This window comes from Bidens hawaiensis, unplaced genomic scaffold (genome assembly GCF_021521415.1).
Source record: "Bidens hawaiensis isolate Kalapana, Puna unplaced genomic scaffold, B.hawaiensis_p1.1 tig00040872_1, whole genome shotgun sequence".
NCBI classification, from domain to species: domain Eukaryota; kingdom Viridiplantae; phylum Streptophyta; class Magnoliopsida; order Asterales; family Asteraceae; genus Bidens; species Bidens hawaiensis.
Window position 1 is genome coordinate 21,930 of NW_027497230.1, and position 23,884 is coordinate 45,813.

General features: G+C 39.9%; 3 protein-coding genes across 3 annotated transcripts; 1 reads left to right on the forward strand and 2 right to left on the reverse strand.

The window, feature by feature from the left end:
• Nucleotides 1–11,937: 11,937 nt before the first annotated feature.
• LOC143592487 (eukaryotic translation initiation factor 5-like) lies at nt 11,938–13,143 on the forward strand. The gene has a single exon (XM_077072389.1). The coding sequence runs from the start codon at nt 11,975–11,977 to the stop codon at nt 13,097–13,099; it is 1,125 nt and encodes a 374-aa protein (XP_076928504.1). The 5' UTR covers nt 11,938–11,974; the 3' UTR covers nt 13,100–13,143.
• Nucleotides 13,144–14,771: 1,628 nt separating this feature from the next.
• On the reverse strand, nt 14,772–16,312 carry LOC143592488 (eukaryotic translation initiation factor 5-like). The gene has a single exon (XM_077072390.1). The coding sequence runs from the start codon at nt 16,137–16,139 to the stop codon at nt 14,874–14,876; it is 1,266 nt and encodes a 421-aa protein (XP_076928505.1). The 5' UTR covers nt 16,140–16,312; the 3' UTR covers nt 14,772–14,873.
• Nucleotides 16,313–20,763: 4,451 nt separating this feature from the next.
• LOC143592490 (limonoid 21-O-acetyltransferse-like) lies at nt 20,764–22,047 on the reverse strand (the record flags this gene model as incomplete). Its single annotated transcript, XM_077072392.1, has 1 exon — nt 20,764–22,047. A coding segment is annotated over one exon (1,260 nt), but the record flags the coding sequence as incomplete, so codon positions are not given.
• Nucleotides 22,048–23,884: the final 1,837 nt, after the last annotated feature.

Sequence of the window (23,884 nt, forward strand, 5' to 3'; positions counted from 1 at the left end):
AGACTGTGTACGATGCCCCCAGTGGCAAGATCGGGGTATATGCTGCATTCTTTGTCTATGGGAACCTTAGGTTCCCATTGACAAAGTTTGTGTACCGTGTCTTGGAGAGGCACGGTGTGCACATAACCGAGGTGCATCCGATGGCGATTGCCAAGATCCGGCACTTCGAGTGGGTGTGCCGGATTCTGGGTATTGAGCCTTATGTGGACCGCCTGATGACCTTCTATACTTGGAGGTGCATCCAGGGGTGGTACACCCTGACAACCCGTATTAAGGGTTTGAAGATTTGCGTGACCGAGCGCAGTCTCCGATCGTGGAAGCGGGAGTTCTTCTACATTTCTGCCCGCGCCATCCCCATTGCCATGAAGTTTAAGAAGGGGCAAGCGCTTCCGAGCCTTCACGCTTCCAACTACCATGAGGCGGAATGGTTAGCGAAGATATCCAGGGTCCAATCTCCGGTTTACCGGTTTGCGGAGTCCGGGATGGTAATGCTGGGGATGAGCCGGGTATGGAAGGAGGCGTCTCGGTTTCCCATCCTTCTCGAATACGGTTTGAACTCTATTCCTTATGGTATGTCTTGTCTTTCTTGCTGATATAAGTTTGTCTTCTAACTGTTTCTTTTCTTTCAGAGGGGAACGATTTGGAGTCGCTTCTGTACCCGCGGGAAGCTGACGGTCCCGTGCGGGTGGGTACTCGTGCTCTAGACGAGAACGAGTTGCCCATCCTGGAACAAACGGCGGATCGGTTTGTGGAGGTCTATCCGCTGGGCCACGAGATCCTGAGCCAATGGCGGCCAGGTAAGGCGATACTCTATCCTCAACCCCTCAATGCTGTACCCGCTGCTGGAATTCCTGACATCCTGTCTTCTTCTGAGGAATCCGCAGATGGTCCTCCGCTGGTGCGGAAGAAGAAGGCTGCCGGCGGGAAAGGGAAGGAGAAGGTGGCCTCCACAGCTGATCCGGTGCTTCTATCTGACACCGAGTCAGATAGTGAAGAGGTGGCGGGGAACCCCGGTGGTGAGAAGACCACTGCTCCGGAGGCTACGACTGTTACCTCCGGAGAACCAACGACGACGACGGTGACCGGCATCAAGAGACCGGCTCCATCGGGCTCGTCCCCGCCCGTCCGTACGTTCAGTCTCAAGAAAACCCGTAAGTACAAACATCCTTATTTTTGTAGATTTCACTTTATAAATTTATTGAAACACTTATCTTCTTGTGCAGGCGTGGATGTTGACGCATTCCAGGGTGGAGCGCAGAGGAGTACCCCTCCGCCGATGACGGTAGGCTCGGTCAGCCTACCTGAGGCGACGACCCAGGCGCCTGCGCCTGCTTCCGCTGGATCAGTTGCTCACTCCCTTGAGCCGACTGTTCCAGCCGCGATGACGTCACCGCCGGTGGTAAGTGCGATTTTTACAGCATCTTTCACCGAGCCGGCGGTTAAGATTGCTGCGGATTCTGCGGCAGCGACTGCGGCGGCTGCCACCATGCCCCCGCCATCGGCACCGACGGCCGGCCCATCAGGTACGCATGGGAATACTCGCCAATCTTTGCCACCTTCCCATCTGCCTGACCTTTTGGATGGGTTTCCTTTGGGTTCAGGTGATGGGTTCGGCGGCTATCGGCCTGTTATAGACCCTACAGGTGCGTAGGGTTCCTTTGGCCCTTTTTCCCTTTTATTTCTTATCATCTTTTTCCTAACTGCTTTTTTGTTTTTGCCAGTGTCGGATTCCAATGAAGTGTATGTTCCGCGATGGAACATACGCCGAGGAACAACCCTTCGTACCCCTGTGGAGTGCGTGGAATGAGCTCGCCACGCTGCTCCCCATGGTGCGTTGGGGGAAGCCTTGGTTAGCTACCAGGAGGGTAGGCTAACCAATGAGCTTCGGGTTCTCCTGGCCCGGATGCAGCCACGCGTCGAGCTGCTTTGTAGTGAAAACGACAAGTTAAAAGTAGCTCGCGCTAAAGAAGTATCTCAGGCGCGTGCTCTCCGGGAGGAGAACCAAAAACTAACCGCAGTGGCTGCGGAGAAGGAGAAGGCCTTCAAGGCCCTCGAAGTTGAGGTTCAAGCGCGACTCGAGGCCCGCTCCAAGGCTGCCCAAGCTGTTAACGAACAGCTTCGGCTGGCTAAGGAGACTGCGAGGAACGCAACCGAGAGGGCCACCAAGGCTGAAGCCGTTGCTGAGCCTTTACGCGTGGAGAATGAGGAGCTCAAGGCCAAATTAGAGGCTCTCCAACGTGCTCATGATGCCTTGCCAATGGAAGATGCCAAGAAACTCCAGGAGATCTTGGACCAGAGGGGTGTGCTTGACCATACCGAGCGGAAGCTTAAGGGCGTCGAAGAGGCTGCCGCAAAGGAAGTGTTACTTGCCAAACTTAGTAAAAGCGAAGCCGAACGCGCCTGCACCCAAGCTCAAGCCGCCCTTCAAGAAGCTCTGGTTGCCAAGGAATGGCTTCTTCGAGAAGCGTTGTCTCAGGTATGTTTCTTTATCTTTACGCTTTTCTTTGTACATAGAAAAGGTGTTTGACACTTGTATTTTCTTTTGTAGGTTGTGCATCGGGTCTTCTCAGAGACATCCTATGACGATGCTATGAGCGCAGCCCTCAACGCTTCTCATGAGGATGGGGAAAGGGCTGGCTTCCTGCTTGGTCTAGGGTTCGTTGAGAAAGGCGTCCCGCCTTCCAACTTCCCTTTGTTCGATGTGGACACCGAAGCTGCATATGACCAAGCGGTGAACCAATATGCCGCCTTCCCGCATCCGGTGGTGGAGAAGGTGAAGGAAGTCGCTGCTGCTGATGATGGACTTGCTATCCTCAAGGCTTTCCTTGAACCGCCACGCTCTACTGATGGGGCGGGTCCAAGTGGAAGTGGTCCTGAAGCTTGATTCTGAAGATCCCTTCCCGCTGCTAGGATAGACTATAGATTTTGTTTTGTAGGCGGGTAGTTACCCGGCCATTCTTGTAATAATTCGTTTGTGAAATATAAATCTTTTTGCGTATAAGATTGTTATTTCCTTCTTTGGGTTTCTTGCTTTATAAACTTATGACTTGCATACTTAGTTTAAATTAGCAATTTTCCAAGTGTTTAGAATAAGTTGACCTGTTGAACGTGGTTGATAATGGGTTAAAGTTTTGCTTCCTCTTTCGTGATTGTGCGGGTAGAACCGTCACTTGCACTTAGTAGGAAGGCTAAACTTTAACCTTCATCTAACCTGCGTGTAGGTTTTCCTCATCTTTTGAGGATAAGTTAACCTTTGAACGTGGTTGATAATAGGTGTGAAGTTTTGCTTCCTCTTTCGTGATTGTGCGGGTAGAACCGTCACTTGCACTTAGTAGGATGGCAAAACTTTACCCATATCTGACCTGCGTGTAGGTTTTCCTCATCCTTTGAGGATAAGTTAACCTTTGAACGTGGTTGATAATAGGTGTGAAGTTTTGCTTCCTCTTTCGTGATTGTGCGGGTAGAACTGTCACTTGCACTTAGTAGGATGGCAAAACTTTACCCATATCTGACCCGCGTGTAGGTTTTCCTCATCCTTTTAAGAATTTTGTTTTGAACCGTTCGACGCGCGGTTGTCAATAGGTTAGTGTTCAGTTTCCTTTCATGATTCATGCGGATAGACCGGCACTTTCATTTAATGGGATAATTGAACTCTTCCCCTTCAACTGACCTGCGTGAAGGTTTGTCACGTTATTGGGTTTGTGCGGGTAGGACCGCCTTCCCACGCAACGACTTCACGTAATGTGAATGCCGTCACCAGTGTTGCATAGTTTAACCGTTCGACGCGCGGTTGTTGATAGGTTATTGTTCAGTTTCCTCATTATGATTCGTGCGGATAGACCGGCACTTTCATTTAATGGGATAATTGAACTCTTCCCCTTCAACTGACATGCGTGAACGTTTGTCACGTTATTGGGTTTGTGCGGGTAGGACCGCCTTCCCACGCAACGACTTCACGTAATGTGAATGCCGTCACCAGTGTTCAGAAAAGTATAAATGTAAAATCATCAGCTTCGATGTTCTAAAGAGAATCATTTCAATTAGAAGTGGCTCTTGGCCTTTTCTTTACAAATTGGAATTGATTTACATGCAAACTGTGTAAATGAGCTCCCTTCCATATTGTTGGGATGGGAGTGCCATCGAGCCGATACGCACCTGGTTCGGGATCTCGTTCTTTACGCAGCATGTAGTCTCGACATTGAAGCTGGAATTTTTATTCGTGTTTTCCCCAGCCGGGGTTCTACACGCACCCGCCTGCTCAACCTTTATTGCGCCACGAGGTGCGCGAGCGTCCCATCTCTGACAAATGCTTCGACCATGTCTTTTACGTCTATGCATTCTTCAGTGTTGTGGCTTTTTGTCTTGTGAAAGTCACAGTATTTGCTCCGATCAGCATCGTGACGATGTCGGATTATTGGAGGCTTTGGCCACGGGAGCTCTTCAGTGGCGAATATCTCAGTGACGCTTTTGGTGAGTGGCGTCCATCTGGAGTTCCGGTGCGGCTGTACATTATCCCTTCCGCCCACTCGATGTTGCAAGCCGGATGAGGTGTCAAAGTTTACCCTTGACTGCCAAATGCCTAGCTTCCGTTTTTTATTTAGTCGGGCGGTGAGGACGTTGTCTTCTCTCGTCTTCTGAGTGTAGAGGTTTGTGCTCTGTGGGAGATCTCTACCCAGTTGCTTCTCCGTTTCCGCATAGCGTTTTGCTGCTGTCATGATGGCATCCCATGTGGATGGCATGCCATCTTTACCCGTTAGGGTGCGGATGAGCTCTGGGTCATGCGCGCCCTGGATGAAGGCAGCGCGAACAAGATCTTCGCTAATGTTACCCAGACTTAGCTTCTTTGAGTTGAAGCGAGTGATGAAGTTTGGCAGAGATTCATCTTCTTCTCGTATGCATTTGAGGATTGTCCATTGCTCCTCGGTATACTTCCGTTGCTGGCTGTAGTGTTGGCTAAACTTCTGCTGGAAGTCTGCCCAGTCATAGATGTGGTTGACCGGTAGACGATCAAACCAAGCTCTAGCAGCCCCAACAAGCGTCATTTGGAACATGTAACATCACGTGGGTTCCGTCCAATTGCTGACGGTTGCCCCCGCTATGAACCTGTTCAAATGATCGTCTGAATCAGATATACCGTCATATGTGCCTATGTTAGGCATTTGTTTGGCACTCTTTGGGGCGATTGCTTCTGCAATGTCCCTTGCAAATTTGGACGTTCCCGCATTTGCAACGTTTGGTCTGAACGTTTTGGAGAAGTCTCGTGGACTTCCACCTGTGCTTTTTGGTTTGAAGGCTTGTCCAAAATGCCTTTTCGGTTGGGATTCCATTTCCTTACGCTTCCCTTTTGCCCTATGGCGAGGGTTCGCGTCGGAGTCGGATTCCTCCGAGTCATCCTCCCAGTATTCGAATTCGTCGGCCTGTTGTACGGAACGCAAGCGTTCGTCCAACTCAGCCTGGAATTCCTTTTGTCGTGCCTCCGCCCATGCCTTAACTTCATCGAGAGTTTGGCGGGGGAGTCTTCGTTTCTCAACCTGGGTATCAGTGGATCCCAGTAGGCGATCATTTACTGCACTTGCCCCAGCATGAGTAACTGGGGTAGTGTTCGTAAAATTTACTTCACTTGCCCCGGCTTGGGTAACCGGGGTAGTGTTTGTAAAAACTGTGTTACCGGTATTCCCCCCAGTAGCTGGGGTTGTGGTTACCGGAATTTCTCTAACCATCTTTGTAGAAGTTTGAAAAAACTGGAGAAAAATGTAGTTCTAGCTTTATGCACGGATGGCGCCAATGAAGAAACACTAACCGGACCCCGGACAGATTACTGGTAACCTGGGGGTTAGAGAGATGTTTCCCACGAGGGGTTAGACCCTTGGAAGATGGTTCTTCTGATAACCTGCAAAACAGACACCGTGAGCTCGTCACTGAGAAGGAGGGGGTTCCTTCTTGTGACCACCCTCCGGCGTGAGAATCAGACTAGATTGCTCTTTAAATATAAAAGTATATTAAGAGATTGCTAGAGCAGATATCATGTATAATATGATGATATAAGATATGATATGATGATAATGTGATAAGATGAGATGGTCATACCATTTGTGGTATTTATAGCCGAAGGTAGGTTTCCAAGGAGGTATGGCCGGCTGCAACAGTGTTCCTGTTCCACCAACAGTAGCCTACGCACGTGCCCTGCTGGTAGTTGGTGGGTAGGTAGCGGCTGATAGCGACCAGGCCTGCTGTATACTATTCCTTTTCCACCAACTGCCGGCTACGCACGTGGTATGACAAGAGTTGGTGAGTAGGCAGCGGCTAATAGTGACATACAGTGTAGGAGCATGCTGCTCGCCATACTGTTGTCCATTAAGCTGTCGTATCTTTAGTCAGATCTTTTTCCCATACCTCGTCAGGTACAGTACAGAAGATCTTCCCGTATCGTACGGACTGGCTTATTTGGGCGGGAGTATTCCCCCTCCCGCCCTTGTGCGGGATTGTTCCCGGCTTCGCTCATTCCTTCAGGTGACACTGAATGATTGAGAGCTAAGTGCCTTGTGCGTGTAGCCTTGCTGCGCGGGTGGCCTTCCCTAATGGCTTGTATCCGAGGCTGCGGGGACAGGCGGAGTCCTTCACCATTGGGAGGCATTTCCTGCGGGACCAGCTTGCGTACTGCGCGTAAGGACGTCACGTCTCTGAGCATGGTTGGTCCTGCGGATCCAGTTGGTTTCTGCGCAGACGTCCCTGTTTAAGGTGAGTCTTGCGGGTCCAACTGGGCTCTGCTGGGACCTACCTCTTCAACATTAAACCACATATTTATCCATTATAACACTATAAATTGGATATGATGAAAATAACCTTTAATTTCAAGAACTAAAAATTGGATATGATGAAAATAACCTTTAATTTCAAGAACTAAACAACTAAATTAACCAGCAATTAAAACAATAGTCATTCCACATAAACCATTGAAGGAGCATCCTCCATATTATTATAAAAAGATAAAGGAATGTTGATTTTTAATACTCTCAATTTTAATATTTTGGTCGGAAACACTCTAAACTTTCGATTTGTTACTCACAACTCCAACTTTCACCTTATTATCTTCTATCACTCTCTAACTAACGGAGCACTAAGCTGAGAGTATTATAAACCAATATCTCAAATATAAGGGAGTGACTGAAGAAAATAAGGTGAAAGTTGGGAGCGGTGGGTAATAAATCGAAAGTTGGGAGTGTTTCCGACCAAAGCATTAAAGTTGAGAGTATTAAAATCCAATATCCCAAAGATAAATAAAAAAGCTTAAGCTTAAAAGAGCAATTTGGTTGGGATTTATTCGCAATATCTCATTCTTCCAATGAATTACACGACTCAGGTGCCTGCAATAGGGCCAAGTTAACCAGGGAATACCAGCCTACATGCCAGCAGTCCGAAGACACCCTAATGAGGACTCTAGCATTTGCGGGAGCCTGCTAGTGACCCTTTCAATTGCCGGAACATAGCGCGCCTTATACCTTTATTTACCTCTCCCAAACTTTAAAGGGGTCGTTCACTAATGTTTTCTACATCAATAACTAATTATAATATGTTCATATTAAATAAAAGAATTCAATCCAAGATTAACCATTCATTTGTGAATTTAATAAACTTATCTTTTTACGTACATATTATTTTATTCATTTTTAAAATCAAACCACTTTTATAAATTAAAACCGGTTAGATAACAATAAGGATTGAGTGGGTCCTTAGATCAATACTTGGTTCTTATATAAACTATATTACGTTACGACAGGTTATCTGCCTATTGTGTGTGTAGTTGAAATAAAATCATATTATAAATTTAAAACCTTAGTTTATTTGTGTGAAAAAAACAATCTAAAACCAATGTTGTAAAAGTAGGTCTAGAAGACCGAGTACTTCCCGAGTAATCACTACAACATATGGTGCCATTTTGACGTAAACAAAAAAGAAAACTAATTCTTATTTTCATGATATTAAAAAACAAATATCATTTTCTTAATTAACAATTAGCAAGTTATATAGAATACTTAAGTATTTAAAGTTGTCTCTCTGTCATTCATATTGATATTTACATAGTTATAAATATAATAAATTTATAATATTTCTCGAAATAATTTACCATGTCGAGTAAACTAACATATTACATAACCTGTCTCCAACTAATATTCAACTTAACAGCCAGAATATCATATTCCTTAATAAACCTCAAATTAATATAGTACTGAATATATATGAGACTATGGGATTAATCTTAATGGCCGGATCTCGGATTAGCACATTACCCAGCATATCTCATATTAAAATTACTTTAAAATTTCAGATTAACAGAGTAGCAATATCATGCCAACCTGTATTGGCCGCTACCAAAAATAAAAGAACAGAAAAAGGAAAAGTGGTTTAGTAAGTAGAGAGAAACAAAAACGCATGATTGTAACACCCTAGAGTTTATTTGAATAAATGAAAGTATTTAATTATAAAGGTGGTGTTATGGATTTGCAATCTTGGAAGAATAGGGGGTATTATCTGATAACCTCAAACCTTAGTACCTTAATATGGACTCAACAACACCCTCCTCATTATCTTCTTTGTCTTGGGTTTGAGAGAAAAAGAAAGGTGTGTGTTTCTAAACAGAGAAACCGCAAGAAAAGTCCAAAGGATCGAGTTTTAAGGCTCGGACTTCATATTATTTGTCGGTGGAAATAACACCAGTTAACTTGAAACGCCATCAACGTCCGAGGCAAAGCTCAGTTTAGATTTTGAAGGTAAGAACCCGTCTAAAGTTCGTGTTTTTACGAATAGATATGAATGGGATCTCCTATGTTGGTTTTCAAAGACCTCGGTAAGTTCTCACATTTTGTATAGTTGTTGCAAAGAGTATAGTAATAGGGCTGACATATCATGTATATCCGTACACGATAAGACACGGACACGAAACATGTATACATGTAAACGTCCGAGCGGCAAAGTCATGTAGGTTCTTGTCGTGTATCGTGTCTAAATTGCCAGCCCTATATAGGAATCGCATAACATAGTTAACGCTCAGATTAGTTGTCTCTTGGTTAAGTAGTCGCGTAATATAGTTAACGCTTAGTATAGTTGTCACTTAGTACATTTATCGCATAACATAGTTCTCACACAGGGTAAGTACCATAGGCTAAGCGAATACTTCAATTATACGATTACCTTGGATCATAGATCCTCTCTCTCTCTCTCTTCGATTACCTTTGCTCTATGTTTCTTGGCTTCTTATCATTGTATTTCTTTTTTTTTTCAAATGTACGTACACAGATAAATCGTGCAACCCCCTTACGCCACCATATGGGTTTCTCGTTAGGTCAAAAAATACTACGAGTAACCAATTGAAAGGGGTAATCTCATACATCCCTAAACTTGCAAAATTACAAATTCCGCAAGATCATGCTTTAAGAAACAACAAGACTTTAATAAGATGACACATAGCCACACACAATCAGTCGTGACCCTTTCAATGAAGATTGTAAATAAAATGATGTTAGTTAATGTGAGTTTTTCTTTTCAAGCCTCATATAATTGTTAGTTACCCATAATGTCCGGTGACGTAGTGTTAGCTCTTCACGAATATGATAGTGAGTTCAAATAATTGGATATAGGTGTTAAAAAATTATAAGCAAAGGACTTGCACCATAACGATGTTAATATGGTTGTTAAGGTGGAGTCTTACAAATGACACGCACTCAAATTTCACAACGAAAAAAATGATGTAATATTTTTGCTGTTAACAAAAAATAAAATTATCACCATTAATTTATGTTATTATCCTAAGAATTTGGTCTAGTAGTAGTAAGAGGTATGCCCCCATGCTCGATTCCCACTTTGGTTGGTTCAAATGATATCTAGGTGAATTAACGAATCAGGGCTTTAATCCCCGGTTAGAACTTGACATGGGGCGAGGGTTTACGAATTCTATCCGGTTTCCGCGCATCATGTGGTATGGTCTCACGTCGGTCGAAGAGTCGATCTTGGACATAACCCTGAAATGATAGATTTACACGTGAGATCATTTATTACTGTTATAAAAAAATAGTTATGTTATTTAGTTGTCGTATAAATCTATAATCCATAATATATAAAAACGAAAACATAAAAATCTTACGTGTCATGATGTGGTCGCTCCTTCTTTTCTTGGAGTCACCAGATTTGCTTGATTTTTTAAATGGAGGCTTCTCATGCATTTGACCCGAATTCACGGGTATGGGTCTTATCAAACCCATATATTTCTTAAACGAGTTATAACATCTCATTAAATTAAAAACTAATCTCATCAAATATTTGATATAAAAATCCTATAAGGTAGGGATATACTACAAATTAAGTTCTAATTTATTAGAAAAAAATATATATTATTTATAATTAAAAAACCAATTTTATAGTAAAAAAAAAATAAAAGAGTCTTGGATTTCATCAAACTCATATAGCTTTTAAACCGGGTTATAACATCTTTTATTTGTGAAACAATTTAATATAAAACCATAAGTATATTATTAACTTTTATATAATAAAAAAATAAAATTCAAAAAACAGATAAATATTAAAAACAAATAATATAAAACAACCTCGTAATACGGGGAATAAAAACTAGTTTAGATATATAAATAATTTATGTTTTGTGGTATAAAGTTAAATATATATCTGGCATTAACATGTATTTATTGTCATTAATGTATCTACTGTTTTAGCTTTAGAAAATGTATTTGTATTAAATGTATTTCTATTCTATTCTATTCTATTCTATTCTATTGGTCACAATTGAAATTGAAAACCCTAGGCGCCTCTTATTATTATTATTATTATTATTCTCTCTCTATCGATCGATCCATCGGTAACTTTATTATACAATTCCGATTATGATATTTTTACAGTGATATGATATTATTATTATGTTTATCGGCTTGTTTATTCATAAATATTGGTCGCTGTTTTTGTTACCGTCTTGGATTTGGATCCGCTGATTGCTTATTAAATTGTTTTTAGATCTTAATTTTGTTGTTGATTTGTGTATGTATCTGTTGATAATCAAATTGCTTGGTGATTGATCTTCTAGTTTCTAAACATTTTTATGTAACTCTGTTGTTTGTCTTTCGTTGTTCATGTGCTTTATTTGCTGTATTATTGATTATTATGTCAATGAACTTTCGGTAGATAGGCTGTCGCGTGAATCAAGTAGTGTAATTATGTAATTACATCTTACACTACACTAATTACACTACTTGATTCACGCAGTTAGTGCGTAAATTTAATTTGTATTTGATCCAAACTCATGATTTTAATAAGACTATGGGGCTTGATGCCAAAATAGGTTATATGATTTGTTCGCGTTGTATTATTTTTTTCATTAAATTCAATGTTAAGTTAATGTTGCGATCATATCAATTCTAATATTCTTACGAATTTGTATAGTTCCGTTTTTGCATATTTAAAAGTTAACCTTTATGGGATGACATTGATTGAACTTTATTAGAAGTTTCGTTTTTTTAATGATCGTATTTACGCAAGTTTTCTGGGATACTAATTTTTCAGCGTAATCTTCATGAAGGTTGTGTGACAATTTGCTTACAAGAATCTGCAAGGTGGAGTTTTTGGAAGGTTATAAAAAGGGTATTTTTATGTCCGAGCGGGGTATTCTATACTTGCGGTGTATCGGGTTATTGGGAAAGTATTGTCCTATATCCTCACAAGGAGGAATTTCCTATCTTGTTGAAAACAGTTGGCTGTATGCATCAACCTCCATTAAAGAATTTTGTGGTTGTAGCAGCTTGGCGCAGCTATCTTCATTCACTACAGCAACTGATCTCCCGTGTTTTTGTTCCAACGCTCTGTGATCCGACACTTTGATTACTCAAGGAACCAGAAACAATGGCTTTGCAGAACATTGGTGCCAGCAACAGTGATCGAGGGGCGTGGAAACGGTATCAAAACGAATATAGTAAACATGGTTGATGTTGCTAAAGCTTTGGCTCGACCGGCTTCTTACACTACTAAATACTTCGGGTGTGAGCTTGGAGCACAGTCTAAATTTGATGAGAAAACTGGAGTGTCACTTGTGAATGGATCTCACGACACAGCAAAACTAGCGGGTCTTCTTGAGAATTTTATTAAAAAGTATGTTCAGTGTTACGGTTGTGGCAACCCGGAAACGGAGATACTGATTACAAAGACTCAGATGGTTCAGTTGAAATGTGCTGCTTGTGGGTTTGTGTCTGATGTGGATATGAGAGACAAGCTGACATCATTTATCTTGAAGAATCCACCCGTACAGAAGAAGAATTCTAAAGATAAAAAGGCGATGAGGCGAGCTGAGAAGGAGCGGTTGAAGGAAGGTGAGATGGCGGATAAGGTGCAAAAGAAGCTGACAAAAGAGACGGTGAAGAAGACCGGTAAGGATAAAACTTTGTTGAAAAAGAAAGGTAACGCTTCTGATGAGGATCGTGTTTCACCGGCTTCAAGCCAGGCTGGCGACAAGGAGAACGTTTTTGGTGAGGAGGACGATGATGATGTCCAGTGGCAGACTGACACATCAGCAGAAGCGGCCCGCCAGCGCATTCAGGAGCAGCTAAGTAGTGTGACGGCTGACATGGTGATGCTGTCAACAGAAGAGCCTGCGAAGAAGAATATTAATGGGAGCACGAAGAAGAATCTCGCTGACGTGGCTAAGGAGTATTTGAAGAAGGGTGTGGGTCCAAAGGAAATGCTGACATCACTGTCGGGATCTCCTCAGGAAAACGCAAGCGCCATTTACGAGGCAGTGCTGGATGGGGTGGAGAAAGGGTATGCAAAACACGCACTCAAGAAGAAAAGTTATCTAGCCGCAGTTGTTGAGGGTGAGGGTGATTCACAGTTGCTTCTTTTAAAAGCAGTTGAAGACTTTTGTGGGAAGTCAAACCCGACTGCAGTGAAAGAAGTGGCGCTTGTTTTGAAAGCGTTGTACGATGAGGACATCCTGGAAGAGGAGTATATAGTGAAGTGGTATGAGGAGGGATCGAGTGGCGAGAACAAAAGCTCTCATTTGGAAGAATGCAAAGCCTTTTGTGGAGTGGCTTCAGAGTGCGGAGTCTGAAACCGAAGAAGAGTAAGATGGAGGTCTACTTTGTTTATGTTTGTGCTATTTTATGATACTTTATGTTATGTGTTACGTGCGGCTTGAATACTTTGGTTTGGATGTATTGTGACTTGGTGTTTTAACAATAAACCGTGGTTGTGTTTGCGTTCGTTATTTTTTCATGTTTATGCGTTGCTATGTATGGATTTCTCATGTATTTAGTGGCTTATTTAGTCGCCATTAAGGCAACGTAATTTAGCTTTTTTATTTTCCGTCTATTACACTTGATAATCACATTTTATTAGGGTTGTTTGTCGGTTTGAAACAGGAGCAGACCAAACCGAGCCCGAACCTGGAATTTTCAGAAAATCAAAATTGAAAACCAGACTGATATATGGTGTGTTAGGCACGGTATTTCTGAAATGAGTAGTCTCGCGTCGGGCCAGGACTGATTATGAACTTTTTAGGCTATAATGTTTGTATTTATTCGGACTGAACTGCATCTGAATTCACTCACAAAGTTAAGACCGAGATCCGAATTGAATATGCTTGATTGGCCCTGAATTAGGCATTCAAGTTACAAAGTGTAACCCGAATATTGCTCAGCCCTACATGTTGGTTTCTGTTCTCCTAGATCACATAAATATGTGAAAATTGAACCTTTGAAAGACCAATCATCTCCTAGATCACATGCCATAGATAGCATATTTGAATAAAGTTTTGAAATATTGATGGCATGTCACGGTCTTTTTGTGCCATGTCACATCTTCTCTCTCTCTCTCTCTCTCTCTCTCTCTCTCTCTCTCTCTCTCCTTACTTTTCCTCTCATAAAAACCGTCTGGGAATAAGAACGGTTCTTCCCCTCTCTCTTCAAGCTATCTGTCTCTCTCTTCTTCTTCATCACAAACGCCAAACGGTTGCCACATAGGAACATTAGAGCAGCTCATTCACAAACGCCCATTTGGAAGTCAATGTAAACGGGTGGAAGCCTGAATAGTGTACATTACATCTATAAGTTTATTATACAATTAGTAACTTGTGTATGAGAATTATTACTATTGAATGTGCTTATTACTATAGATGGTACTATGGTAGTTAAGTTCATTTTTTATATATGATGAGAAAGGCGGATAAATGAAAGTTAATTTGAGATCTTGAGAGCTTAAACTGATATCAAGATATTCGAATCTCAAGAACGCAAAGTTAAAGTGGTAACGAGATCCTTAATCTCAAAAGGATAAAGAGATCAAGTAAGAAATATTTACGAAATAGGTAATATAGTTTCCGTTTTACAAAGGAAAACAAGAGAAAGTCCTCTTCACAATTATTGGATATTTGATGTATGTAAAAACAATGATTTTTTCAAATTTCAACACATGAAGTTTAGAATTTGAAGTAAAGTTTTGCAATATTAATTTCACACCAAATATGAATTTTGATGAAGATGTCAATTCTGATTTTAATTCAAAGAAGTCGGCGAACCAGCCGACCATTTACTTGTCCTCACATGATTGCCAACAAGCCATGGATGTTTAACTTGTCCATTTCTAGAATTTGGAAAAAACATACCTTTTGAATTGATCATATAAATTTTTGGGAGATTTAAGTGTTGAAAATAGATAAACATTGAGATGACAAAAACTCAACACACCAAACACAGTTTATTGCTAAAATAACAAGTCACATACAACCAAACCAAAGCATTCAAGCCACACATAAAACATAACATGAAGTACCATATAATAACACAAAACATAAACAAAGACACATAGTGAGTAGCATGACCTCCATCTTATTCTTCTTCGGTCTCCGACTCCGCGCTTTGAAGCCATTCCACAAAAGGCTTTGCATTCTTCCAAATGAGAGAGCTTTTGTTTCCGCCACTCGATCCCTCCTCATACCACTTCACAATATACTCCTCTTCCAGAATGTCCTCATCATACAACGCTTTCAACACGAGGGCCACTTCCTTCACTGCAACCGGGTTTGACTTCGCACAGAAGTCTTCAACCGCTTTTAAAAGAAGCAACTGTGAATCACCCTCACCCTCAACAACAGCAGCTAGATACTTTTTCTTCTTGAGAGCGTGTTTTGCATACCCTTTCTCTACTCCATCCAGCACCGCCTCGTAAATCGCGCTTGCATTTTCCTGCGCAGACCCTGACAGAGATGCCAGCAGTTCCTTTGGTGTCACACCCTTCTTCAGATACTCCTTAGCCACGTCAGCAAGATTCTTCTTCATGTTGCCATTAACATTCTCCTCCACCACAGAGCTCACAGGCTCTTCTGTTGACAGCATCACCATGTCAGCCGTCACGCTACTAAGCTGTTCCTGGATGCGTCTGCGGGCCGCTTCAGCTGACGTATCAGTCTGCCATTGGATATCATCATCATCAGAACCGTTCAGCTTGTCGCCATCTTGGCTTGCAGCAGGTGAAACACGATCCTCATCTGAAGCATTACCTTTCTTTTTTAACAATGTTTTATCTTTACCAGGCTTCTTCACTGTGTCTTTTGTCAGCTTCTTTTGAACCTTATCCGCCATCTCACCTTCCTTCAACCGCTCCTTCTCAGCTCGCCTCAAAGCCTTTTTATCTTTAGAATTCTTCTTCTGCTCGGGCGGATTCTTCAATATAAATGATGTCAGCTTGTCTCTCATATCCACATCAGACACAAACCCACAAGCAGCACATTTCAACTGAACCATCTGAGTCTTTGTAATCAGTATCTCCGTTTCCGGGTTGCCACAACCGTAACACTGAACATACTTTTTAATAAAATTCTCAAGAAGACCCGCTAGTTTTGCTGTGTCGTGAGACCCGTTCACAAGTGACACCCCGGTTTTCTCATCAAATTTAGATTGTGCTCCAAGCTCACACCCGAAGTATTTTGTAGTGTAAGAAGCCGGTCTAGCCAAAGCTTTAGCAACATCAACCATGTTCACTATATTCGTTTTGATGCCATTTCCGCGCCCCTCAATTTTAGTAATCATTTTTGGCATCTTATACCTGTAAAAGGCATCGTCACTGTTGCTAGCACCAATGTTCTGCAAAACCATTGTTATTGGTTCTTTGAGTAATTAAAGTGTCAAATCACAGAGTTTTGGAACGAAAACACGAGCAATCAGTTGTTGTAGTAAATAAAGGTAGCTGCGCCAAGCTGCTGCAACCACAGATTTCTCTAAGAGAGCTTGATGCATACAGCCAACTGTTATCTACAGGATAGGAGTTGCCTCCTTGAAAGGAATACTTTCCCAATAACCCGACACACCCTAAGTAGAGATTACCCTGCTCGGACATAAAAATACCCTTTTTATAACCTTCCAAAAACTCCACCTTGCAGTTTCTTGTAGGCAGATTACCTCAAAACCTTCATGAAAATCATGTTAGATATTATTATCACAAAAAATTGCATTGAAAATCATAATGAATCACCACAATGTTAATATATGCAAAAACAGAAAATAGAGCAATATAAATGTTGGTGATTTTAATGCCATCACCATCAGGTCATTTTGGGGAACTGGAATCTATTTAATAACAAATAAGATATTAGAATATACATTGCTACAAGTTAGGAGATGCGGAAAGCACACTTAATCAAGACTGTTCTAATTCCTGGTAACAACGGGATATGAGGCAGCTAGTTTTGAAGCTGATAACCACTACCAATAGTTACAATGGTTATATAACTACTAATAATAGTTATGGCGGTCATGTAACTACCAATGATAGTTATTATGAACTAACCACTACTATCCAACCACTACATAAACAAGTCACTTAATAATCCTTTTACGGTGCAACATATGGTCGTTCAAAAATAAAAATAAAATAAAATAAAATAGGTCACTTAGTCATCTCTTTATGTACGCGATTAGTCGCCTTAGCACATGAATACAAGTACGCGATTAGTCTGAGTATTAAACAAATTGAAAGTTAGAAAGAACCACTGAACTATTTTGATTTGAAAGTGTTTTAACGACTCTCAGATTGTCCAAGCGTTATCACAACTAATGAATCCCCAACAATAAATACATAAAAACCTACGTTATCCTAAAAATCAATCAAAATTTATATCATCCGAGCTCCTAATAATAATAATAATAATAATCATATACAACATGATTCAATAGATAACATAAATCAAACACATAAGCTTATATAAATCAGATCTAATAACAATTACAAATTTAAAATCCATTAATTAATCGATTTATCAACACTGCAGTCATAACAAATTCAGACTTTTGATCGAAACAAAACACATATCAAATCAATCGGTTACAAGCAAACTATACCGATTAACCGAGATCAATACAATTAATAACTAGATTATGAATAGAAATAGAAACTATAATCCGAAAAATGAATCGAGACTTACAGAAGGATGAAGAGAGATGAGATGAGCAAAGAGGTTAGGGTTTTGAGTTGTGATTAAGCGATTGAGAAAGAGGCGGCCTAAAAGAATTACTTATATAGGCGGGCGGGCGGGCGGGCGGGCGGGTTATCCTGTGTATGAATATGGGAAGGGTGGAGAATAATCGGGTAAGACGTCCGAGTCGAACGTTCGGTGAATTGTTGGGTTGTGAAGTTTGTTTATGTTTGTTTATTTATTAAACGTATGAGTATGAACAAAATTTCGCTATTAAAACACATGTTTCTAAAAAGATGAATAGAAATATGATATGAATGCTAATTAAACACACACTTGCAAGTGTTTTTAAGCCTTAGCATATCCAACAACACGCCGACCACCTTAACTAGCATTATCGTGTCTCTCTTCTTTCTATCTTCCGCTTCTCTCACAGTTTTCATCAGATAGCACATTCTCTCATCACATCTTTCTCCCTTTCTGAACCACGCATGCAACAAATTTTCATAAAAAGAAAACCGTATTTGAGATGGTCCAATAAATTACTTGTTAGGTGGAGAGTGGATACTCTTAAATATGTGTAAATTTCATTGTTTACAAAATTGGTGTAACAATTTTCTGTTAGTTTGATAAATGTTGTAATAACCTCACTATTTAATATTTAATTAAGAGACATATCTTGTGTGTAAACGAGAAGGCAACAAGCGTAAATGGTTTAACTTTAATGAGGCAAGACTCTTTGGTACACCAAATCTTAATTTCTATATAAACTCATAGTCTCTTATTCTTCTCATCACACAGCTTCATATTCCTTCTATACACAATGTCTTCCTTCACAATCACCATGTTGTCATTTACACTACTTATTGGATCAACAATGGCCTCCATATCTCCCGCACCCGCATCGGCACCCACAACTTATTCTGATAGCAATCCAACCCCGTCTCCGTCTTCTGTCTCCCCATCTCCATTGGTGGAGCCACCTCCCTCCTTAGTTTCTCCACCTAGCATGTATGATTCTCCGCCAATGCCATCTATGTCAACTGCTTTGCCTCCTAACGCTGTTGCGCCTGCCCCTGCGCCGAATAGTGCTCTTTTGAACAAAGTGACTGTTGGATCCTTAGCCGTTGGTTTCTTTGCACTGGCTTCATCAGTTTAAGTTTTGTTATATTGTTATTAACTTGAATAAATAACTTTATGTAATTGGTTAAATGATATGATATTTACCACTTCGAAGTTAAATGTGTCGACGAACTCCATGGCCAAGGCCGTCCCTGAGAAGGGCTTTTTTTTAACTCGTTTAAAGTATAATTGTTTAAACAACTAAGTTTTTGTTAATTGAGTTAATGAACAAACAGTTAGTCTTTTGATAGGTTGATTAATGAAGAAACATGCAGTACGTTGGTTTTTTTCTTTTTTTTTAGGTTGTTTTGAATCGTGAGTTGTATAATACGTTGTAACTCTACAGTTGAATGTAGTTAATTACTCGATCATAAATTCATAATAAAAAAGATTGTAACTACTTTCGTATATACCATGGCCTGTCTTGATGTTTGGGCATTATATGTCTAATGTCTTAACCGGTAGCTCAACTTGTTTCAAAAACTTTATTTCTAGCTAATAACCAACGGTAAATTAACTTGAATTTCTGGTAAAATGTGTGATCATTGCCTAATGTACTAATCACATTATGTAATATGTGAACCCTCACATTACATAATACTATATTAAGTGCACAAAAGTTAGTTACAAAATATAAAGAATTTTGTTGTTAACTACCGTAGCTTTACGAATTCCTAATATATGATTGCTTCGAATGTTTAAATATATATTGTATTATACGTGATGAGTTTGCTTTAAGACAAGAAAATTTTAAATGTTTTGATATCCTTTCAATTATACATATTTTTCTAAGGTGACATTGGTCTCATAACTGAATGCACTATTGAAGTATGCCTTTCTAGTTCATAAGCATTGTTTGATGAAAAAGAGGCCAAAAAGAGGCTGTGAGGTTGAAGACTCGTCATTGACCGAAGAACAACACATATGTTGTGTTTATGACTTGGTCATGACCAACCAAAAAGATAAGATCGCGTGAGTTCTTATGCTAATATTATAGTCGAACGAAGTACTAACACATGTGTGGCATTCCAAGTCGTGACAAAGGTTACTCATATGGGAATATTAAGTTATAACCATGACATGACAACAATCGCCTGCTGACCTGTGAATTCGATCAAAACCATAGGAGTTAAGTAATGAAACCTGTGATGCATGCTATGGTCATGAGTTAGCCTTCATTATTTTATATAACTAATTTCTTTTATATTCCAGTCTTATCCCGTTTGAATAAAAATTGCTCCCTTGAGTTGCATAAAAAACAATTCAATAACCACAAAATTTCAAAAAGAACATCCAGTTAAATTAGCATCTATGACTTTGTACTAGCTCAATCCAGCTAGGTCAAACCAGATGTATTGAAAGTTATCAAACAATTTAACATATAATAACAGGAAAACCTCAAAAATGTCAATAATCTTGACCAAGAAATTCTAAGACTAGCCATACTTTCGGAATAAATATCCATTTAAAAAACGTGAGGTTGCTGGTATCTGGATGGCTATTTTGGATGTCTTTTGAAAACCATTATTGCTAGTCTTGGAGGTCAAAATGACCATTTTGAGGATTTCCACTATAATAATTCGATGTAGCAAACCTGTCTCGTGTAAAGATTTACATTATGATATTGCAATTTAACCAGGACTGGCAAAGGAGCATGTTTTGTTTTAATTCGCCACCAACCTCACTATATCATGTGTTTGTCGATTATATATTTATTATTCACCACTTGGTTTAGGAAGCCAATTAGTTGCGTTTCCTGTCTTAGTCTCCATATGTAACATGATTAGGGTATCTTTGATTTTAAAGGGGGAGTGGGTATATATATAATGGTTTGTTAAAAGTAAACGGTTCGACTCGTCAACGTTGTTCCAAATTATATTAAATTAAAGAACTTACAAAAATGTCTTATTTATAAGTATTATATGTCAATTCATATAAATTTTATTAAACATGTTTACAACAACTCCTTTGTCACCATTTGTAAGTTGATTATAACCCATTACACATGCATCAACCTTTATTAATTTGACTTGTCAACCCCTATGACCGGAATGGATACACTGGTTACATAAATCATGTTTGAGTTATATGTTTTTATATATGTATGGATTAACATTACATTAACATTGATGTCTTTAACACAAATAAATGGATACTGGGACGTAGCTTGATCATACATGCAACAACAGTAGATTAATTAAAACACAAATTTAGGAGGTGAAGTCTAAGATGTCGTGATCGCGTTCAAACACATACATGTCTTTCGGGTTCAAGCTAACCCAAGCTTCAATTCCATCACCATCTTTGTCATCCATTAAAGTCACCAACTCGGCTGAACTTCCAACTGAACTTACCCAGTCGGGCTTACCCCAACCGAAATCCACCTTGTACATCGGAAACCGACACCAACTTGTAAACATGCTAAACTTGTTTTGCTTCAATTCTTCATAAACCAAAGCATAACTTTCCTTTGCATGCCTACATATCTCTTCACCACTTGCTTCTCGTAGCCACATGATAACACTTCTTGTTGTGTCTTCTATCAAAGCCAAAATATCACCAAACTCGCATTTGTTTTCGTTATGCAAAAACCAAATCGGATACGGAGCCCATACGTTACCAAATGAGGCTTTCGACACGGGTGAGCCTACCTTTCCTCTAAAATTCATGGCAGGGGCCAATAAACAGTTCCTAACAATCCCACATTTCAATTGATCAATGGCAATAAGAGCCTTCCATATTAAAGAAGCCACCAATGTTACCCTAGAATGTTCACCATTCTTTAAACCGGTTTTGGCTCTCAGCTTCGATATCAAACTCACATTAAACCGAAACCTTTTTGTCACAATCATATCTTCTTTCTCAACCTGAATGGATGAGTCTTGAAATAACGATTTTTTCGTCGGTAGGAACATATGATCAAGATTATCAAAAGTAGGTGCAAAGGCACCATTGTCTCCACCCTCACGGTTCAAGCTCGCCCACTGGTTAATAAACCTGACTAGATTACATCCATCAGTGACTTGATGTGAAGCACTCACACCAATAGCAAGTGCACCACAAGCAAACACGTTGACCTGCGCCGTTACCAACCAGTTTGTGTCTTGATCCCTTGCACCTATGAGTCGAGTCATGATATCAAACCCGGGACCTATTTTGAGAAAATCATCCAGGCTTGTAGTCACTTGAGCCACCAAAAACTTGACCCCTTGATCATTGCAATCAACTTCAAGCCCATCTTCTGTAAGTCTGCCAGCTAGTGGGTAGTATAAATTCAAGACCTCTGATAAAGAGTTGGCAAGCTGACCACATGTTTCTAAGATGTTAACCTCATCACCGGTCTTGTAGAAGAAGATTGGATTAATATATGAAGTTGGAGCTAGTTGATCCAAGAACGATAGCTTGAAGTGGCGTAAATTTTCGGGTGTTGGCTTTGATGGTTTTATGAACTGAGTGGGTCGAATTATGTATTATATGGTATTTTTATTATAAAGTATTTCAATTATTGGTATGGTTACTAAACAAATTATAGGTTGGTTCGACCGTAAAGACTCGCCCGAAGACACGAGAGTGCGATGAGATAAAACCCGTTAACAATAAAACGCATATTTGTCATTTTCAAAAAAATATTATATATGTAAAGAAAATGAAAAAAAATAAATTAGCTATTTAAAATATACTTTTTTTAAACCTATGATATTTTTTATTATATTCTACACACTTATGTCATTTGAAATGACAAGAGTGAATAATGAGGGTAAGTAAAATGTGTGGTCAAAAAACATGCAGACAAAAAGGTGTTATAATAACACTGTTCACTTCCGCCATTTGAAATGGCGGAAGTGAATATGTGGTCAAAAAGGTGGGGAAAGTTATGTCATGTGTCATAATTGTCGATATCGTTCACATCCGTCATTTCAAATGGCGGAAGTGAATAGTGTTGGTCAACACCCCTCGTCAGATGTGTCAGGATTTACACTATTCACTCACGTCATTTCAAATGGCGGAAGTGATAAAAATAAATAGGGGTAGCCTAGAAGGGATGAAAATTGTGTTTCGTCATTTGAAATGGCGGAACATGTGGTTTTTAGTTCAAATGGCGGAACACCAAATTAACGTCCATGTCACCAGACAACTTCTGACAGGTTATATTATCATTGTCGGTTCCGTCATTTGAAATGGCGGAACACTTAGAAACCCAAATTTCTCTCTCATATAAACCATTACACCTCATTACTATTTCCTATTTATAAAAATTTTTCTCATTTTTATTGTAGTTTTTTTATGGATCGATTCGTGTTGCTAAATCATCCTATTTAGTTGCATGCTACATAGTTTTATAGTAAAATAGTTGTCATTCTAAAAAAATAATTAGTTAATGCATATTTTGTTCCAAGTTTGTTTTTTCATTTTGAATTGACTGTTATTTTTATTCAACGCAATGTAAAATATGCTTAGTTCTCAATGTATTTTGTTAAATATGAGGCGAGAGTCTCTAATTAGTTGCTACTCCTCCATTAAGTTGGATACTTCCCCATGTTCGCTATAAAGCCTTATTCAACTTCAATGCTAAAAACGTGATCCTCCTTGACTGACCCATTCAAACTTGAACTACTATAATGTTAACTACGACAGTTATTTAGGAGCTAAAGCCTACAATTCCTCGATCGAGTTCAAACGCATACATTTCTTTCTCCTTTAAAGGATCTTGCACATGTCTTATGTAATCAATCAATGGACATTTGACTCAACTAACAAATAAAAAATCAAAAGATGTTTGTGCCTAATACCAAAATAGCATATGAATGATATAAACAAAGATAAATTAAGGGTCATGATCTTGATGGTTTAAAACTTTATTGGAATGACATACATGAAACTAACAGTATGTTATAGCAGTTATTTAGGAGGTGAAGTCTAAGATGTCTTGATCGTGTTCAAACGCGTACATTTCCTTCTGGTTCAAACTAACCCAAGCTTCAATTCCATCACCATCTTTGTCATCCATTAAAGACACCATCTCAAGTGAACCTTTAGCTTCATTTACCCAATAGGGCTTACCCCAACCGAAATCCGCCTCATAAATAGGAAACCTACACCAACTTGTAAAAATGCAAAACTTCTTTTGCTTCAATTCTTGATCAACCAAAGCATAACCCTCCTTTGCGAATATGCATATCTTTTCACCACTTGCTTTTTGAATCCACGCGATAACTTTTCGTGTTGTGTCTTCTATCAGAGCCACAAGATCACCAAACTCGGATTTGGTTTCGTTGTGCAAAAAACGGATTGGATAGGGAGCCCATA

Bases quoted from the DNA above. Each gene is read 5' to 3' on its own strand.
- LOC143592487 (XM_077072389.1), top strand. From the start codon at position 11,975: ATGGTTGATGTTGCTAAAGCTTTGGCTCGACCGGCTTCTTACACTACT.
- LOC143592488 (XM_077072390.1), bottom strand. From the start codon at position 16,139: ATGGTTTTGCAGAACATTGGTGCTAGCAACAGTGACGATGCCTTTTAC.